Consider the following 21458-nt stretch of genomic DNA (forward strand, 5'->3'; position numbering starts at 1 on the left):
GCATCTTTCACCATGGGAAAATAAGGAGGGGAAAAAAGAAAATGGCCATGCTAGACCCTTGCAGGAGAGGAAACCCAAAGCAGTTAATCCATTGCAGTAGAGGCCCTACATCTGATCTTGCAACATTCAACTGCTACTCTTTAAAAAACACACGGCTTAGGAGATCCAAATTCTATGCATGCTAGCTTAAAAACATCCAATAATAATAAAAAAATGATTTATTTACAAGTATATACACAGTAATACAAACAAGTTTTCCTGGCAACCAAAGTCCAGGAAATACTAGATGCACAGTTATCAGTCATTCAAGCTGGAACAGTGAGGACAAACTGCTCCACCATCTGTAAAGCAGACCATGCAAACTACAGTATTAAACTACCATATATTTAGCAAAATATACATGTGTACAATTACTCAAGCTATGAAAACGTTAGAGAATCTTGTTACTTGCCTTAAAATTGGAATGGTGAAAATCTCAATTATTGAAAATGGATGCAAATTACAACAGTGGACATATTTCTTCAAATATGCAACAATGTACCAAAATATCAAAATCTCATTCAATGGCCATCTGTATATTAAGAAAATAACCAAAAAATTCAAACAATTACATATTAGAAGGGGAGAATTAAACAGGTGAAATTTTGTTGTACATGTTAGCTGTGGAACACAGAATAAAAAATAAAATGCATCTGCCAAACACCTTTTTTTAAGCACACCAAAATCCGCAAAATGCATGAATATATACCCTACATACAAGTATGTACATAGACACAAGCAAAGGCTTCTAGTATCTGAAGTTTCAATGAAGGTAAGGCTTTGTTCATCTCCAATGTGCACCGTCTTCATCACTGTATAGTACTCAAAGCTGTAATAATAAAAAAAAAAAAAAAAAAAAAGATAGATAGATAAAGGCAGTAACATTTATGTTCTTTAGTTCATGGTTGTGGTACTAAAATATTTTAGTTACAAATGTTATCCAAATACCACTCTTGTGAACTTAAGATGCACATAAACCAAATCAGTAATAAGGGCTGAAAAATGTAACCAAATTACAGAACTGCCAGTCCTAAGAGACCGATCTCCTACTTTTCTTGTGACGATTGCTTCGTGACCTTGATCGGGAGCGTGACTTGTGCCGCTTTCCAGCAGACCTAGACTTATTCTTACTGACAGAGTTAGAACGCCTTTTTGGTGACCTTGAACGAGACCTTGCTGCTGAACTGGAATTTTTATGACTGGACTGCGACTTTGTTCTAGATCCAGCATTTTTTCTGGGTGATCTAGACCGTGACTTCACACGAGATTTGGATGGCTTTTGTGGAGACCTGGACAATGATCTTGCCCCTGAGCTGGAACGCCTTCTTGGAGTTCTTGACCGTTTAAATGAACTTGAACGCCTTTGCGGAGAGACAGATGGGGATCTTGACCTGCTGTAAGATCTTCGTCTATACCGTGACCTACAAAATACAAAAGGGTTTTTTTAATTTTTTTCACTTAATTCAACCTACAATCCATATAGTCTTCTTACATGCTGAGAGTCAGCGACACGCCAAGACCATTCATCAAAACTACTGCAGTCTTTACAACTATCTTACCCAGAAATTTGAGAAATGCAGACCTTTTGTCATCACTATGTTTACATACAATATTTTGCCACATATTTTACTCATTCAGCAATGTTTCTGAGGTAGCTCAAACACATGCATATCATTCTACAGAATTATATTTAAACTTTAAAGTACTTATATCTGAAAATTTACTAGGTAAACTCACTATTTTAATAAGACTAAGGTTTTACCTTGCAACACTCAACATCCATACAAGGAACACAAAGTAAGTTAATATCACCAATCTATGTGAACACCTGGGTAGCATGTCTGCAGCAAAACCTCACTTATTTTTCCAGGGACTTTTACACTCCAAGCCAAAAGCTTATACAGGAACCACCATAGGTAGGCAACTAGGCTATCAGCCCAAGGGCCTAAGTAAGCCTAGTCAACAAGGTTACCCGGCTTACGCCACTCAAGAAAGTTATTTTCCTGTACCCCTGTCAAGCAGAGTCACAGAAGTGATCCCCAGGGTGTATTTCTCATCCACTCATCTAGGTTTTTCTAGAAGAGTGCTATTGAGGAACTTTGCTTGACGTAGATGGGTAGCTTGTTCCAGGGTATGGGGAGTCTCTGGGACAGGAATCTATCCCTCCAACATGTCCCGTTTACTGAGGTGACAAGTTTTAGGTCCTTAGAATGTGCAGCTTGGAGGGATTGGGATTTATTTAGGTGTAGCATGTCCAACAGCTCTGGGTTTAACATAGCTTTATATGTTAGGCAGAGATCTCCTCGGAGTAGGCGATATGCTACAGAGTAAAGCTGGAGTTTTTTTGAGACTGTCAGTGTAGGGCATCTGTTTGAGGCCAGTAATCCTTTTTGTGAGGTACTTCGGTGACCTTTCCAGCTGCTGCAGATGTCTTGTGAGGTATATTCCAAAAAGGGCAGTGTACTCTACAATGGATCTAATGAGTGTTGAGTAGAGGGGAACAATTACCTCTTTTTTCCTAGATGAAAACCCTTTTGTGATGGTGTGCCACATAAAAATGTCCTGACTACTGTGACGATGTAATTATCAAAGGAGAGAGTACTATCCACCTGGGTCCCAAGGTCTCATCACACATTCGGCGTTAGACTGCCGTCTATGTGGTAGTTCATGTGCACAGAGTTTTTACCAAAGGGGATGACAATGCACTTTTTGGCACTGAGCTTGAGGCCATGGCTCTGACCCCAGGCATCTGTCTCAGTGAGGCCCTTCTGTAGGATGTCCACATCATTTGGGGACTCCACTACGGCTCCTAGTTTGCAGTCATCTGTGAACTTTGTCAGCCAAAGGCCTTCTGTGTTAGCCTGTACTTCAGAGAAGAAGATACCAAACAGTAGAGGTCCCAGGACTGAACCCTATGGTACTCCACTTGTCACTGGCTTGAAGTTAGATTTGGAGTCCAACTTTTACAGTGTGGGTTCTGTCAGTGAGCCAGTTGGTAACCCATCTTGTGCCGTAGGGATTTACACCTAGTTTAGTCAGTTTAGCTATAATTCCAGAATTGGGGATGGTGTCAAAAGCCTTGGCAAGGTCAAGACAGACTGCGTGAACCACCTTACTCTCATCTACGGCTTTGGTGACTGCTTCAAAGTAGTCAATCAGGTTCAGGAGGCATGATCTGCCTTTCACAAACCCAAACTGGGTGGGGTCCAGAGTTTGGAGGTTACCAATGTCTGTTTATGAGCTCCACGATGATACGTTCATTGGCCTTACAGACTAGGCTCGTCAGACTAATAGGGCGATAGTTCCAGGGATCAGTGGTGGCTTCCCCTTTGTGGAGTGGCACAACTGTTGCTGTGCAACATTCGGTGGGCACAAAGCCTGACGTGAGGCTACGATTGAACATGGTGCTTAGGTGGGGAGCCAGTTCATTCTGAAGTTCATGCAAAACGCAGCCTGGGATGTTGTCTGGTCCCATGAATACTGTGTTTTTGGCTTTAGAGTGTGCAGATTTTACCTGCGTAGCTGTGATTAGAGGGACTCTGCATTCTTCCTGTATAGATATGGGCCCTTTAGGAGGTAAGAGGGGGATAAAGTTAGCAATGAACCTATCTGCCAGGATGTTGGCAATATCAGTTGGTTCTGCAATTTTCGTGCCATTGTGCTGCAACTCAGAGCAGATCTGGGTGTTGTCATTGAGATTCTTGACATAGTTATAAGAATGCTTTGTGGCTGTCCCTAGAATCAGTGGCGATTTTGTTTTCGTAGCTAGCTTTGGAGGATCTTCTAAGGGATCTCAGCTTCTTATTGAGGCTGACCAGGGAGCTCCTCCACTCATGAGATTTTACTCTCTTTTGCAATAGCTTCATCCTTCTGTTGTAGAGTTTTACGGCAGAGGACCAACAGATTGGCTTCCTTTTTTCTTGGTTCTGTTTGGGATAGCACAATCCATGCACTCATGTAAGTGCTTAGAGTGCATTTGTGTAGGATTCAGCAGTCGTAAATGTATTGTCCATCTGCATGGATGCCATGGAGTTCTCCACTTCTGTCTTAAGAAGCATGAAGTTGGCTTTGGAGAAATTTTTTACCGTGGTTTCCTTAATGGGGAATGGGGGCAGGATGTGGATATCTAGGGTGATTAAGCCTATGGTTGGATCTGAACAATGAGTTGTCTTCAGGTGTGGAACACCTGTCACTCATGTTGGTAATGACTAGGTCTAAGTTATTGTTGCCCCTGGTGGGGTGTGGATAAGTTGATCCAGGGCAATGGAATTTATGAATTCCAGAAAGCGTTGAGCGAAGGAGTTGGTACACGAGTAGTTTTCCCAGTTAATGGTGGGGTAGTTGAAATCGACCATTATTAGGGTGTTTGGTTGTACCCTAAAATTTTCCAGTATATCAAGAAAAGAGTGGAAATCTTGGGGCATGGTGGGGGATCTGTAGCAAGCTACAATTTGGATTGCAGTTTTGCCCAGAGTTAGTTGCACTTGGATAACCTCGGATGCATTATACTGAGCAACTAGCCTGGAGGTGTGGATATCCTTAATGAATATGAACACCCCCCCGCCTTTGGTGTTCCAGTCCAGGTTAGATGTCCGAAAAGTGTGGAGTTATAGCCTGGTAATGCAGGGGTGCTATCTGGAGCCTTGAACCAGGTCTCAGTCACTGCACAGATATCAAAGTTCTCCACTTTAAGGAGTGCCTCGAGGCAGTGCATTTTGAGATTTAGACTTCTAGCATTGAGTAGCATTACCCTCAGTTTTTGCTTGCCTGTTTCTGCTACGGTGGTGAACTTGTCATTTGAACCTTGCCTAAAAAGGCACTATAGAGGTGGCAAGAGCCTTAGCCAGTATCCGGAATCCCAGGGGTGACAGGTGCAGGCCATCATTGGCAAAGCATCGTGGTCTGTCGACCATGTCCCAGGCAGATAGACACTGGATCCCCTTAGAATGACACCAGAAGCTTAGCCAATTGTAGAAGTCAATCATTTTGTCCTTGTACTGCGGTATCATTCTGAGCGATGGCAGGATGCTTCTCAAGGTTAGGGGCATACCTGCCTGGGCTACAAGATTGGAGAGTTCTTCCATGTCTCTTCATGTAGTCCACGGAGGTACATCTCAGGTCATTCACACCAACATGGACAATGAGAGTCATATTTGTAATTGCTGTGGAGTGACCAGAGTGTGTGGATTATGTGGTGGATCCTGGCACCAGACAGGCAGCTGACAGTAACCTTCTCCTTGTTTAGCCTGGCGAGTGGGACATCAGTGTGCCTGACTACAGAGTCACCTATGACTAGTGTTGGGTACGTTGTTTTGCCTTATGGACTGTGGTTGAGTGGCACACAGTCTGTGGGCTGTCATCTGGGTTGTGTTGGGGGGTGGAGGTTGCTTGTGTTTCTGATTTGGAGGTCTCTGTTGCTTGAGCAGATTATTATGGAGCGCCTCCGTGAATGTTTTTGTTTCTCTACGTGTTGATTTTGGTGGTGTAGGTTTAGTGGGACTATGTGATGAGTGTGGTGCAAGTGTTTATCTTCTATTCTTGATTGTCAAGTTCAGTCTTGTTTGGAGAGAGCTTTACCTCCAGTTTGGCTGGATAAAGGGCCTGCTACTGTGCCATTTCCAAACTCTCTACTCCTTTACTTTTAAATCAGTAACAAACTATAGACATGCAAATCCAGTCATGGGCTGTGGTTATCAAATTTTTTTCTGAAAATTATACAGACAGTAAGTAAACATGTTAATCAGCAAGGGTTATGCTAAGCTGATCCTATTTTAATTAATCATCCCTTACTGCACCACCCCTACATGTACCAGATTAGATCACCTTAAAGGGAAAATAATTAAAGCTGGAGCCTTTTGAATATAAAATGCACATAACACTAATAGCACAATAATCAGAATGCTGTGCCACAACACAATGGCTACAGTTTAAAGTAACATACATATATGTGTACACATCTTCCATTTTCATTCCAATGACAATGAATTTTTTTTTTTAATTCTCACATTCTGTCCTACAACATAGTTCTAAGTACCACCAAGTCCACTACGAAAAGCTGCAATACCTCCATAAAAAATCTACACCCTTTATGTCAGCGAGGACAGCATCTGCTTGCCTTGGAGAAGGGTAAATGTTTTTGGCATTCAGGCTGGGCTGAGGCTTCTGCAGACAAAAAATCTCACATAATGATTAGTGTGAAGTACCTGATGCTCAGCTGGTGCACTAAAGCCAAAAAGCTTCCTGATGAGAACAGTACATTAAACATATTTGCTCCAGCAGTTGGCGTAAAGGCACATAAATAAAGGATTGGATAGGAGATCCGCAGGACAGTTTTGTCCCAGGCGGACCATTCAGAAAGCCTGAAATATACCAGGTAAGAAAACATGTCAAACTAAGATGGTGGAAGATAACTGCCTGCCTCAGTCCACATAGCACAGAAATACAGTAAATACTGGAAAGGAGTGAAGGAAGCAATACTAAAACAGTGATCGGTAGATCTGTTATGTACATTTGTATTGCCCTTCTGAGATCACTGCTGCAGCATTAAAGTGCTTACAGATGATTCTCAAAGCTAACCGTTTTTGAGTGCCACCTACCAGTCTTAGCAGGAGAAAGCAAGCAGTGGTGGTCCTACAGCTGGAAAATTAATTACTCTTCAATGCTTAGTGAAAGTGATTATTGAAGTGCAAGTTGCAGCCTCAAGGATAGATCTGGAATCAGTGCCTTTGAAGAAGGCATCAGAAGAGGAGTGAGCCTTTACTCTAGTTAGTCTCCTACTGTGGGAAGTGTAACAGAAGGGGGTGGACTTGGAAATCCAGTAGAAGACAAGTGTTTGGAAATGGGACTTCTCAACTTAACCTCCTGGAAGAAAACCGCTAATTGCTTTGTTCAGAGAGCATATTAGCTACCTATCAACACCCAGGACGTGGATGAGCCTTTGTTTTATGGGTAAGGGTAAAAAGCTGTCAAATAAATGGACTGGTTCAGTGACAGCTCACTTACTACTTTGGGCATAAAAGAGAAAAAGCCATTAAAGGAAACCCTGTCCTTATGGAAGATAAGGAAGTGTGTGTGGGATCACCATCATGTATTGCAAATCAAACTTTTCTGCCAGAAGTAAGAGCAACCAGTAGGACTGTTTTCCAGATACATACATAATTTCAGTGAAAATACAGCTGCAGGTTCAAAAGGTGACAAACTTAAGTTTTTCCAGAACAAAGTTCAGATTGCAGGGTGGCAGTATAGGCTTCTTAGGAGGCTTCATGTGAAGGATACATTTTTAGAAGTGTTTGACCTCAATTCTGGAAAGCAGTGGTGGCTTTAACTTATTGCATACCAGTGATGCCTCCAGGTGCATCTGTAGTTACCTCCTACAGACGCCTCTAGGTGTCAAATATTGCTTGTTCATATTTGGATCAATAATTCCAAAACCATGGTATGCAAAAAGGTTTTAAAAGATTTCATCTTAAAGCTTGCACGACAAACTCAACTGCATGAATTTGACCTCTATCTACTGCAGGTAAAGAGATATTAACTGCTGTTTTTATGATATTACTTTATATAGCTACATTTTTTCTAAATATCTCATCAGCCAAACACAGAGAGAACTCCTTAGCCTCTCATGAAAGCTCTCATCTAGATGAATAAAATGCTGCTGACAGCGTGTGTGTAACTTGAATGGTTGGCAGAGATACTGTAAGTTGTTTACAAAATATTGCAAACGTAATAGTCACTATGTTTAGTGTGACTTACAAAATTTGGTTGAAGACCAAGAACCTAAATCCTACCACTATTAAAATAGTTTGTGCTGCAGAAGTTTGCCATTTATACTTATTTCATAATCCTTATGGTTCCAGAGACATGAACATTTGTCTGAAATGTGAGGACATAATCTGATTCTTTCAAAAGGCTTAGGCTCCACCCATTGGACGTTACAGTGCAAACTTCCTGAGCTCCATTGGAGTGAATAAGTTAAAGACAGGCAAGTGGATCTTGAAGGAGAAAGGTCAAACCATTTTTGAGTAACTCACACATGTATGAGAGAATAGTAGGTACATCCACCTGAAAAAAACATCCTCCTTCTTGTGACACTACATGAAAATCTTTTCTGCTTGGAGATCGGGAAAGTACAGTTGTGTACACTTACCATAAATGTAGATGTTAGAGTGTATTCACTGTTGCAGTCATTACATTTGGGTACTCTGCTGGCACGTTGCCCTCAGTCGGCCTGATTAACAAAGTCTTGGGTCCTGCGTCGGTTGCTGTCCCATTCTTCCATGATGTGAGGTAGTCGGGTATAAAACATGCAGCCGACGCCATTACATCAGTTTTTCTTGCCCCAGATGTCAGGTGCCCTCCAAATGGGGAGATATATATATATCTAGATATATATATGTACAAGAGTTCCCTTCTCACCCAGGATCTCCACACAGACCCATTCAACTTGGCCTGTGTGGACAGGGACATTGGTCCCTCAGGGAGATAAAGGAACACTTCAGTGTAAAGGAGATGAAATTCTTTCTTCAGGCTCAGTATGTGCGCTCTCATCTTTGAATCCCAGGTCCCTGTCACATGATGCATCAGCAGGCAGCCAGGCACCATGTGCAAGCTAGCTCTGGTGGCATGGAACAGCCTTAAAGATACCTATTCCCTACAGGAAGTTAACATACCTTTGGAGAACATCTTCACATAATTCCTCAGCATATCCAAAAAGACACTCATGAATGGATGTTCCACAGAGAGGTCTTTCTAGACATAGTTCATAAGTGGACTACACCTTGGATCTTTTTGCCTCTAACCTCAGAACATACAACTCAGACTGCTCTGCTGCAGGACCAATTGTCACCAGGCCTGGAGGGAGGGCAGTGTTTTTCAGCTAGGGTGAGAGTTCCTTTAGGCTTCCCATTCCCCCGATCTGAAATCTTCTAATGAAGATCCAGTGAGACATGCCCAGAATCTGGCTTATTGCCTCCGTCTGGCCCAGGCAGCATTGGTTCCCCTTTCTTCATCTGTTCAGGGAAAATCACTCCATTATATCACAGAGAGGACTTGGTCAAACACAACGAGGGCTCTGCGATTCACCCCAGTCTGCAGACTCTCAGCCTGACTCTCTGGGTGATTTAGTACCTTAATTCTTTCAGGTTTTCTCACCTCTTGGAGTACCAGGAGCACATGTTCACCATGTTTCACTGTTGCAGTCATTACATTTGGGTAATCTGCTGGCAGGTTGCCCTCAGTCGGCCTGATTAACAAAGTCTTGGGTCCTGCGTCGGTTGTTATCCCCTCCTTCCATGACATCCGGGGGTATAAAACATGCAGCTGACGCCATTACATCAGTCTTTCTTGCCGCGCGGTGCCCTAAGCAGAAGCAGTTTGCGTGCCGGTCGTCTGACTCCTGAAATTTTCATTTTCTAGTTTCAGAACCGAAGTCTTCAACTTAAAGCCAAGTACCCCGTTGGGGAAACTTTTTCTTGCTCCTTACCGATGTCAGTAAAAGTTAATAATTCTATTACTTGTGGAAAGCAAATAACCCATAAGGATTTTCATTTGTACTGTTACTCCTTGCCTAGGCCCTGACCACGACGTACCTTGCTGTCGGTTTTGTGCTTTAATCAGCGCACTATCCGTCGTCAGTACATTTTTGCTTGTAAATATTTCGGTTCTCTGTTTAATTATCCAGAAATGACGTCTGTTAGCCATCCAACTACCAGAATACTGAAAAAACGCACAGAAAAAGAGAGGCCGTTGAGGTCCAAAACTACCAACGCTTCTCCTAAGCCAGTTGCCAGTACTCAGTGAGGCATTTTCGCAGCCCCAGAAACCCGCTACTTCTGATTCGCATGCCTCTACTGAGACCCATTCGGAGTCTGGTATGCCGCAAGATGCTTCACTTATGGAACCAGTGCATGTCTCTACCTTGGATGGGTCCGGAGCCGCTGAGCAGGCACTGGCTTCTGAGGGTGTATTCAGGCCTACAGACTTGTATATTAAAGCAACTCCAACTTCAGTGCTAAGGCCTAAATCTCGATCTATGTCTAAAAAACCCACCCCCAGGACACATGTTCAGGCTCCTGTGCCTAAAAAAAAAATGATCAAAATGGCTGAAGATTTAATTACTCCAATCAGGGGTAGTCAACCCCCCCACCCCCAGAATTGGACTACGAATCTTCTGAACAGGACTCTTTCTTCTGACTCTTCTAATGATCTGGATTTGTCCATACCTACTTATGACTACTCTGATGCAGAGGATTCCATTCCCTCTGCTTCTCCACCTGACGATTTCTCTTTTGGGGAAACTTTACATACCTTAAGGGGGCATTTCCACTGGGAAAGTCAGGATTTCTCTGAATCCAAAAAGAGGCTTAGGGATTTCCTACTTCCTCAGCATAGGCCTTTGGCTATACCTCCTGTACTAGATATTGATGTGTTTTCGGAATCCAGTATGGCCCCTGATTCCTTGCCTCCAGCCCCCTAGCAAACCAGACAGGTACTACAGGGTTCCAGAGTCCCACAAATTCCTTTTCAAAACTCCTGTTGCAGACGCTGAAACAATTTCTCAGGTGCCCAAGGGCATTAAGGCTTCTACTGCTAAAAATCCTACACCTACTGATAGAGACTCCAGGGCGCTGGATAGATGGGGTAAAAAGGTTTACACTTCTGCAACCTTAGCAATCAGGGCTTTAAACTGTCAATTCCATATGCTAAAATATCAACATATCATGGGACTGCAAAAACAGAAAATTATGATTTCTGATTGTGTGGAGAATAAAGATTTGCAGGATTTATTGCATTCAGCTGAACAAGTTGGCAAACATACTTTGCAGTGTGGTTTTGATTCCTTAGAGGCCTCTTGTAATGCTGCTGTTACTGGGTCTGTGCTTAGAAGGCATGCTTGGCTTAAGGAGCAACCTCTGCCTGATCATGTTAAAGCAAAACTTTTGGATGCTCCTTTACAGCAGGACCGCTTATTAGACAATAAGGCTGAAGAAGTTCTAAAAAGGATGGAATATGAAGCTAAATCAATGCAAACTGTGAAAGATTTTTTACAAGTGCAACCTCCTAGATTTAGTAGGCATTGGCCTACTAAGAACTGGTCCTTTCCAGCTCCTTCCAGAGCCACTATGGCCAAACCCAGACATTCCAAAACCACCAGGTTTCAGTCCCAAGGGACTTGCAGAACTAAGCAATGGGGTGCTTCCACTTCCAAATCTGGAAACAACAAGGCATCACCCGATGGTAAGCAGCATCAGTGATTTCCCTTTGAAATTACCAAGCACTTGCCTCTTAGCCGCTCCTTTGTGGGGAAAACTGGCTCTTCATTCAACAAAATGGCAACTTATAACTCAGGACAAATGGGTTTTAAATAGTGTCCCAGGGATACAGATTTCATTTCCACACACTGCCAACTCCAAACGGGTGGCCAGCCCCCAAATCAGTGGGCAGAGGCTCAGAAACAAGTACTTTCCCTCCTAAACATGGGGGCTGTTCAACTAGTACCAGGAGAGGAAAAGGGACAAGGTTTCTATTCCAGACTTTTCCTGGTACCCAGAAAAGACAAATCATGGCATCCATAAGACACAAAAATATAACTCCAAACAAAAGCAAATACACCAAAAAGGCTTTTAAGCATAGGTTCATACTAGGCTATCTGCCCTAGGGCATTTATAAGCCTAGCCAGAGTGCGTTTGGCTTTCGCCACCCATTTTAAATTAATTTTGCTATGCCCTTTTTCGAGGTTAGTTCATAGGTTCATAGGTTCATACTAGGCTATCTGCCCTAGGGCATTTATTAGCCTAGCCAGAGTGTGTTTGGCTTTCGCCACCCATTTTAAATTAATTTTGCTATGCCTTTGAGGTTAGTATACTGTGCCTCTGTCTAACAGTGACACAGAAGTGATAGCCGGGGTAAACCTACGATCTCCCATCCATTCATCAAGATTCCTCTTGAAGACAGTCAATGTGGGACTCTGCCTAACCTGGACTGGGATTTTATTCCAGAGTGAAGGGAGCCTCTGGGTTATGAATCTGTCCCTCCAGCATGTCCTATTTATTTCAGTGCTAAGGTTCAAGTCTCTCGAGCGCGTAGCTCGATGGGATTTGGATTTTCTGAGGTGCAGCATGTCCATTAATTCAGGGTTGGACATGGCTTTATACGTCAGGCACAAATCGCCTCTGAGCAGGCGGTATGCCACTGAGTAGAGCTGGAGTTTCTTTAACCAGGCAGCATATGGCATCTGTTTGAGCCCTTTGATCCTCTTGGTGAGGTACTTTTGGGGTCTTTCCAGTTGCTGCAGGTGTCTGGTAAGGTACATCCCAAAAGGGGCATTGTACTCAATTATGGGCCTGATGAGGGATGAGTAAAGAGGTACGATGACCTCCCCTGATCTAGATGCGAATCCCTTCATGATTAGGTGGGCTATATAAAATGTTTTTCTAACCACTTTGGCCACGTGGTTGTCAAATGAGAGATTGCTATCAACTTGGGTCCCCAGGTCCCTAATGACTTCTTCTGTACTTAATGGATTACCACCTATGTGGTAATTTGTGGGCACTTTGTTTTTGCCAAAGGGGATGACTATACACTTTTTGGCGTTTAGCTTGAGGCCATGGCTCTGGCACCAGTGGTCTGTTTCTATGAGGCCCTTTTGGAGGATGCTTGTGTCGGCTGGAGAGTTGATTATGGCGCCCAGTTTGCAGTCATCTGCGAACTTGGTCAGCCACAGTCCTTCCGTGTTGGCCTGTACAGCCGAGAAATATATACCGAACAAGAGAGGTCCCAGGACTGAGCCTTGTGGGACGCCACTTGTAACTGGTTTGGAGTCTGACATGGCTCCAGCTATTCTAACCATGTGGGTTCTGTCCTTGAGCCAGTTTGCAACCCATCTAGTGACATAGGGGTTTATATATTTAAGCTGGTGAGCTTATCTATAATGCCCGAGTGGGGTATTGTATCGAAGGCTTTTACGAGGTCCAGGTAGGCTGTGTGGACCACCTTCCCCTCGTTAATGGCCTTGGTGACTTTCAAAGAAATCGACCAGGTTTAAGAGGCAGGATCTGCCCTTAAAGCCAAACTGGGTAGGATCCAGTGTCTGTAGGTCCCCAATATCTTTATTTATGAGGTCCATGATGATCCTTTCCATAGCTTTGCAGACCAAGCTAGTCAGGCTTATGGGGCGATAGTTTCCAGGATCCGTTGAGGCACCACCTTTGTGGAGGGACCACTGTTGCTGTACGCCACTCTTTGGGTACATATCCTGTAGTAAGGCTAAGATTGAACAGTAGTTTTATGTTTGGGTTTAGCTCTTCTTGGAGTTCATGTAGGACACAGCCCGGGACACCATCTGGTCCCATTGATGCTGTGTTTTTTGCTTTGGAGAGGGCAGCTCTTACCTGAGCATCTGAGAAAGTCAGGGGGGCAGCACTCTGTTGGGATAGATATTTGCCCTTTTGGTGGGGAGAGGGGGGAGAAGTTTGCACTGAACCTGTCAGCTAGGATGTTGGCAATGTCTGTGGGCTCGGTGTACTTTGTCATTTTGGACTAATTCTGAGCATATCTGGGAATTCCCACCCAGGTTCCTAACATAACTAAAGAAAGCCTTGTGATTATCCTTAGTGTCCTGTGCAATTTTTCTCTCTAAGCTGGCCTTAGACGATTTTATGAGTGCCCGCAGTTTTTTGCTAATACTGATCAGAGATGCCTTCCCTTTTTGGGATTTTGCTCTATCATGTAGTAGCTTCCTCCTTCTACTGTATAGTTTGTTTATGGCTGGGGTCCACCAGACAGGACGTCTGCCTTTGGAGGATTGGTTCTTGGTTTTATTTGGGATTGCATGATCCATGCATTCCTGAAGATGTTCACAGAATGCGTTTATAAAGGATTCTGCGGTCTGGGCCGTATTTTCCACAGGCCCGGGGACTTTGAAGGATTCCACCTCGGTTTTGAGGAGTGTGAAATTTGCTTTAGAGAAGTTTTTCACTATGGTTTTCTGGGCAGGGGGTGGGGTCGGGATGTGAATATCCAGTGAGATTAGTTTATGGCCTGATCTTACCAGTGAGGGATACACTTCTTGTCTGGAGCATAGATTCCCCATGTTGGTGATGATCAGGTCCAGTATGTTTTCCTCTCTTGTGGGAGTGGTAACAAGTTGTTCCATAGCATATGAGTTTATAAATTCTAGAAACCTTTGGGCTAGGGTGTTGGAGCTAGAGTAATGCTCCCAGTCTATGTTTGGGTAGTTGAAGTCACCCAATATAATGGTGCTTGGAGTGACCTTCATATTTTCCAGTGTTCTCAGGAAGGCCGAGAGGGGTTCCTGGGTTTGGGAGGGTGGTCTGTAGCAGGCTATAAACAGGAAGGCAGTTTTACCCACTGTTAGTTGCACATGGATAGTCTCTGATGCTTCGTGCTGTGCCACCGACCTGGAGGTGTGGGTATCTGACGAATATTGATACCCCCCCACCTTTTGTGGTTTGGTCCAAGTTTTGGGGCAGAAAAGCATGGTATGAGGTATAACCTGGTAGTGCTGGGGTGCTCTCGGGAGCCTTGAACCAGGTTTCTGTTACTGCACAGATATCTATGTTCTCCATGCTAAGGAGAGTTTCGAGTGCGTGCATCTTGAGGTTTTGACTTCTGGCGTCGAGTAGCATTACTCAGTTTCTTAGCCCTTGTGATACCTATGGAGGTGGGTTTGTCTTTTGAGCCTTGCCTAAAAAAGGCACTATGGAGGTAGCAAGAGCCTTTGCCAATATCCGAAAGCCCAGGGGTGACAGGTGCAAGCCGTCCCTAGCGAAGCATCGTGGCTCGTCGAGCATGTCATCCCAGGCTGACAGGCATTGGATCCCCTTTGAATGACACCAATACCTAAGCCAATTGTTGAAATTGATCATCTTGTCTTCATATTGTGGCATCATTCTTGGTGAGGGTAAGATGCTGCTCAAGGTCAGGGTCATACCGGCCTGGGCTACATGCTCAGAGAGCTCCTCTATGTCTCTTTTCATGTAGACCAGGGAGGTACGACTCAGGTCATTCACACCAGCATGGACAATGACAGAGTCATATTTGTACCTGCCTTGGAGTGACCTGAGTGCTTGTGTTATGTGGCGGATCCTAGCGCCCGACAGGCAGCTCACCATGACCTTCTCCTTGTTCAGCCTGGTGTGCTGGACGTCATTGCGCCTGATAGAGTCACCTATTTCAAGTGTATCAGGTGTGTTTAGCCTTAAGGGCTGTGACTGTTCGGCACACTGGCTTTGTGAGCTATGTGTTGCACGTGTTTTGTTTTGGGGTAGCGGTTGCTTGGGTGTCTGCTTTGGAGGTCTCTGCTGCTTAGGCAGATTTTTATTTAGAGCCTCTGAGTATGTTTTTGTGCGTTTATGTGTTTGGTTTGCTGTCGTGGTAGGTCTATGTGAGACTGGAATTGTAGTGAGTGTGGTTTCCTTCTCCTCCTGACTGGTTACGCCAGTACTGAGTTGAGAGAGCTTAGCCTCCAGTTTGGCTATATGGCTGCATCTCTCACGTGTTGGAATTTGTTGGGAGGAAGAGAGGGTTGTCTGTGTACATGAGGCAGTTGTAACATTGCCTCAAGATTCCCAGATTCACCAGCTGGACCGGAGAGGAGACTGACAACTGACCTTTGGACATGCTAGAATAGTATTGGGAATTCCTTTAAAATTGAAAAAAGGGCCAATGGGGAACAAGGTACTCAAGGGGAGTTTGTGAGGGTGTAGTGCTTTTAATTGTTTAGTGCTGACTTATATAATTGCTTTAGTGAGCAAGTGCCAGGTAACTTAAATGCAATGTGTTACAGGTAAAAAATGAAAGAAAGTTACTGTTTGTCGTTTTTGCAAGTGAAACAAGGAAATAAGTACAGTAAGCAATGCAGATATCACTAGGGATCCACAGAAGCGCTGAAAAGCCACGTTTCAGGGAAATAACAAGCAAACAACAAGCATACAAACAAAGCTAGATTCAGCAGGCCTGGATCTAGTCTATGCTACAGCAAACAAGGTGTACCAATTTCAATAAGAAACAGTTCAAATATGCAGACACTATAAGCCTTTAACCAGAAATTCCCAGCTCAGAAGGGTAGAGTCCAGCCTCTCCTCCCACAAGAGCGCAGACCACGAACCTTCTTAATGTAAAATAACTGGCCTGAAGCCCAAGTGCTTAAACCAGAAGTAATACACTTTTAGAATAACAGACACTGAGCCCTCAAATCAGCAGGTCCCAACTTAGAAGGATGTAAGCTACCTGTCCTGCCACCACAGTGCTGGCCACAAACCTTCCAAAAGAGAATGATAGCTACACTTTAATCAAGTTACTACCAAGCAGTAATAAATACAACTGAATACTTTAAAGAATGCCTGGATTAGTGCTCAAGTTATACAAACAAAGCTATATTCAGCAGGCCTGGATTTAGTCTATGCTACAGCAAACAAGGTGTACCAATTTCAGTAAGAAGCAGTTCAAATATGCAGGGACTATAAGCCTTTAACCAGAAATTCCCAGCTCAGAAGGGCAGAGTCCAGCCTCTCCTCCCACAAGAGTGCAGACCACGAACCCTCTTAATGTAAAATATCTGGCCTGAAGCCCAAGTGCTTAAACCAGAATTAATACACTTTTAGAACAGACACTGAGCCCTCAATCAGCAGTTCCCAACTTAGAAGGATGTAAGCTACCGGTTCTGCCACTACAGTGCAGACCACAAACCTTCTTAATGTAAAACAACTGGTCTGAAGCCCAAGTCTTAAACTGTTTAAACTGCATAACAAACTGGGCTGGAGGGAGGGTAAACAGGACTGCAACAGTGAATACACGAACCTCTACATTTATGGTAAGTGTACACAACTGTACTATGTTCGTGTTTCACTGTTGCAGTCATTACATTTGGGAAGATTCCCAAAGCTAAGGATGGGAGGATGGAATTCTGCAGCACTGGGACTAGCTATACGTCCCTGCAAAACAGCAGTGGCAAAGCCAGCTCTGGATTTAGAGAAAACTGGTAGGTAATGATGCTTGGTGAAAGTATGAAATGAACTCCAGGTAGCAGCTTCTAGATGTCCCTGGTAGGGACGCCTCTGAGAAAGGCTGTAGAGGTAGATGCAGCCCTTCTGGAATGAGATCTGATCTCCTGGGGTATAGGATTTCCATGGTGCTTATAACAGAAATGAATACAATGGCTTATCCATTTAGAAAATGGTTTGCTTTGAAATAGCCTTCCCCTCTGCAACAAATGCTACCAGCAGTTCAGATTTTCTTCGTGATTTAGTCCTGTCCAAGTAGAATCTAAGTTGTCTGTGTACATCCAATGAATGCAGAATCCGCTTTCCCTTGTTCTGTGGATTGGGAAAGAAAATTGGCAAATGAAAGGACTGATTAAGAGCCACACTGGATACCACCTTGTGGCATGAATGATGGATTGGTTCTGAGGGACATCCTGTCCTCATGAAAGATGATGAAACGCTCCACTGCCACAAGGGCCTGTAATTCAGATACCCTTCTAGCTGAAGTGATTGCTACAAGGAAAGTTGTTTTCCAGGAAAAAAAATTTAAGTCTGCAGTGGCAGCTGACTCGAAAGAAGGTGGAGAGAGTTTCTCCAAAACAAAGTTAAGGTTTCAGGCTGGGGTTGGAGCTCTCCTGGGTGGTCTCAAAATTTTGGCCCCTCTGAGGAACTGCTTGAGCAGTGGATGAGAGAAGAGGGGTGGTTCTGTGTTATAATGAGCTGAAATGGCTGAGGCGTGGATTTTAATGGAGGAAAAAGACAGGCCCTTGTGAAGCATCTCAGTTAAGTATTGTAAAATCAGGAGGTAAATTGGGCGCTGCTGTGCTCATCCTTTGAAATTGGTTCCAGGCACAGAATCTTTTCCATTTTTCAGCATAAGATTTCCTAGTACTAGGCCTCCTTTGCCTCTAAAATGATATCCATCACAGGTTTACTGAGGGATGGTAAAGGAGAGATTATGTAATTAGCCAGGCTGCAAGGTTCAGTGTTAGAAGCTGAGGGTGCAGAATCTGGTTCTCCTGCTAAGACAACAGGGAAGGAGCCTGAGGCAAGTGCCATGGGGATAACTGTGACACAATGTGCAGGAGGGGGTACCAGTGTTGGCGCGGCCAGTCTGGAGCAATCAAAATCATCCTTGGTTTGTCCCGTTTGATTTTTACTAGTACTTTGGAGTGCAGAGGCAGAGGGGGAAGGCATAGACCGATAGGTTTTTCCAGCTGAAGGAGAGAGCATCCACTTTCTAGGCTTGTTTGTGGGGAGTGCTTATGCAAAATTTGTCCAACTGGTAGTTTTGGGGAGAACAGGTCTATATCTGGGCTCCCCCATTTGCTTGTCAACATGTTGAAAATCCTTGGTTCCAGTTTCCACTCATGTGGGTCCATGAGGTTTCTGCTTAGTCCGTCTGCCAGTGTATTTCATTTTGCTGGCAGGAATTGAGCTTGTATGTGCACTTGGTAGCTCAAGGCTATGTTCCACAATGCCATGGCTAGTCTGCAGAGGGGGTAAGAATGTGTACCCCCTGCTTGTTTATGTACCACATAAGTGGTGTTGTCCGTCTTTACCATTAGCTGTCTTGGAAGAGTGTGGTCCTTGAAGGCTGTCCGAGCATTCTGCACAGCTAACATTTCTTTTTGATTGATATGCAGGTGCATTTGACTTGGGTTCCATTTGCCCTGAATGCAATTCCCTGCCAGGTGAGCTCCCCCCCATGCATAGTCTGATGCGTGTGTTAGGGTTTGGGCGGCAGGAGATGGTGTGAAAGGCAGTCCCTTGTTTTGGTGGCAGGCCTCTGCCCACCAAAGGAACTCTAGGTGTAGGCAAGGTATGATAGGAATCATTGCTTCTGGATCCTGAGAATGTTGACACCATAGGCTTTTTAGATACCACTGTAGTTTCCTCATATGCAGTCCTGCATATGGAATTAGAAGAATGCAGGAGGCCATGAACCCCAAGGCTTGCAGTATTTGTCTTGCAGATAGCAGGGATTTTGTGGCCACTTGTTTGAAGTAGGTTGTCAAATAAATTTGCCTCTCTGGCGTGGGGTAAGTCATCTGGGAAGTTGTATTCAAGCTTGCTCCCAGGAATATAATTTGTTGACAGGATACCAGGTGTGATTTCTTTTCGTTTATGGTGTACCCCAGACAAGTTAGAATCCTTTGTGCAAAGGCCAGATGATTCAAAAGTAGGTCTTGGCTTTCTGGCTGAATTAGACAATCGTCCAGGTATGGGTATATTTGAATATTTCTTTGTCTGCAAAATGCAATAACTGGAGCTAGGCACTTTGTGAATACCCTGGGCGAAGTAGATGAGCCAAAGGGCAGTGCAAAAAACTGATAATGCGTGTAGCCTGCTTTGAAGCGTAGGTATCTTCTGAAAGATTCCCTGATTGGGATGTGCTGGTATGCTTCTTTTAAATCTAGTGCTGCCAACCAAGCATCTTTGCCTAGCATAGGAAGTAATTGGTGAAGAGTCAGCATCTTGAATTTTGGAATCTCCAAAACAGTAGACAGGTCCAGGATAGGAACACCATGAATAGTCTTGTGGGTACCAGGAAAAGTCTCGAGTAGAAACCTTGTCCCTTTTCCTCTTCTGGTACCAGTTGAACAGCCCCCATGTGCAAGAGAAAGTACTTGTTTTTGGGCCTCTGCCCACTGATTTGGGGGTAGGTCCGGCCACCCGCTTTGTGTTGGCAATGTGTGGATGTGAAATCTGTATCCCTGGGACACTATTTAAAACACATTTGTCCTGGGTAATGAGTTCCCAATTCTTTGCTTGAAAAGCAATCTTTCCCCCCAAAGGGGCAGTCAGTTGAGAAGTGCTTGGAAATTTTAAAAGGAAGTCATTGAGACAGTTCCATAGGAGAGAGTTATTATTCCCAGATTTGGAAATGTAGGCGCCCCCCTCCCGCTTAGTTCTGTGTTCCCTGGGACTGAAACCTGGGTTTTGCTGTGTCTGGGTTTGGCTTGAAAAGACCTTGAAGGGGCTGGAAAGGAGCAATTCTTAAAGGGCCAGTGCGTACTAAATCTAGGAGGCTGAGCTTGTAAGAAATCTTTAACAGTTTGCATAGATTAAGCTTCATCTTCCATCTTTTTAAGAACTTCCTCAGCCTTGTTGCCACACAGGCGGTCCTGATTTAAGAGAGCATCCAACAATTTAACTTTAACATGATCAAGCAAAGATTGCTCCTTAAGCCAAGCATGCCTTCTGAGCACAGACCCAGTAACAGCAGCCCTGCAAGAGGCCTCTAACGAATCAAAACCACATTGCAAAGTATGTTTTCCAACTTGTTCAGCAGAATGCATTAAATCCTGTAATTCTTTATTTTTCACAGTCAGGAATAAACATCATTTTCTGTTTAAGCAGTCCAATAATATGTTGCTGATACTTTAACATATGAAACTGGCAGTTTAAAGCCCTAATGGCCAAGGCTGCAGAAGTGTAAACCTCCTTACACCATCTATCCAGCACCCTGGAGTCTCTATCAGAAGGGGTAGAATTTTTAGCAGTAGAAGCCTTAATGCCCTTGGGCCCCTGTGAAACAGTCTCTGGATCTGCAATAGGATTTTTAAAAAGGAACTTGTGGGACTCAAGGACCCTGTAGTATCGGTCAGGTTTTCTGGGAGCAGGAGGCAAGGAAATCAGGGGTCAAACTAGATTCAGAAAAAGCATCAACAATGTCTAGTACAGGAGGAATAGCTAAAGGCCTATACTGAGGTAGGAGAAGGAAATCCCTAAGCCTCTTTTTTTGAATCAGAAAAATCATGGCTTTCCCAGTGGAATTGCTCCCTTAGAGTATATGTAAGGTTTCCTCAAAAGAAAAATCCTCAGGAATGGAAGCAGAGGGAATGGAGTCCTCTGCATCAGAATCTTCATAAGTAGATAAGGGCAAATCCAGATCATCAGAAGAATCAGAAAAACAGAATCCTGGTCAGAAGATTCATAATCAACTTCAGTCCTAGGCCTCTTAGAAGGGGGGGGGGGGGGGGTTGGCTACCCCTGATTAGAGTTATTAGATCTTCAGCCATTCTTATTTGTTTTTTAGCCATAGAGGCCTGGGCATCTTTTTTAGGCATGGTTCAAGATTTAGGCCTAAGTAAAGGAGGCGTCTGTTTAATATGCAAGTTCGTAGGCCTGAATACCCTCAGAAGCCAGTGCCTGCACAGCGGCTATGGACCCATCCAAGGTAGAGACATCTGGGGGTCCATAGTTGAAGCATCTATCAGTAGAGGCCTGCGAATCAGAAGTAGCAGGTATCAGGGGCTGCAAAAGCACCTCACTGAGTACCGGCGACTGGCTTAGGAGAAGCGTCGACAGTTTTGGACCTCAGCGGGCTGTCTCTGTCTATCTTTGCATTTTTTTGGAATCCCGGTAGTCAGAAGGCTAACAGACGACATTTCTGGATAATTAAACAGAGAACCG

The 21458-nt window shown here is 44.1% G+C and overlaps 1 protein-coding gene across 1 annotated transcript in view; it reads right to left on the minus strand.

Annotated features, from left to right (window-relative positions):
- Window positions 1-203: 203 nt before the first annotated feature.
- The window catches only part of SRSF12 (serine and arginine rich splicing factor 12), a 489524-nt gene continuing 468269 nt past the window's right edge, over window positions 204-21458 (minus strand). The window contains exon 5 of the mRNA XM_044067000.1: window positions 204-1460. Within this exon, the coding sequence (XP_043922935.1) occupies window positions 1070-1460 (391 nt within the window). The 3' untranslated portion in view covers window positions 204-1069. The remainder of the gene's footprint in view (window positions 1461-21458) is intronic.

This window comes from Protopterus annectens, chromosome 1.part0 (assembly GCF_019279795.1).
Source record: "Protopterus annectens isolate FY-2018-M chromosome 1.part0, PAN1.0, whole genome shotgun sequence".
Taxonomy (NCBI): Eukaryota; Metazoa; Chordata; order Ceratodontiformes; family Protopteridae; genus Protopterus; species Protopterus annectens.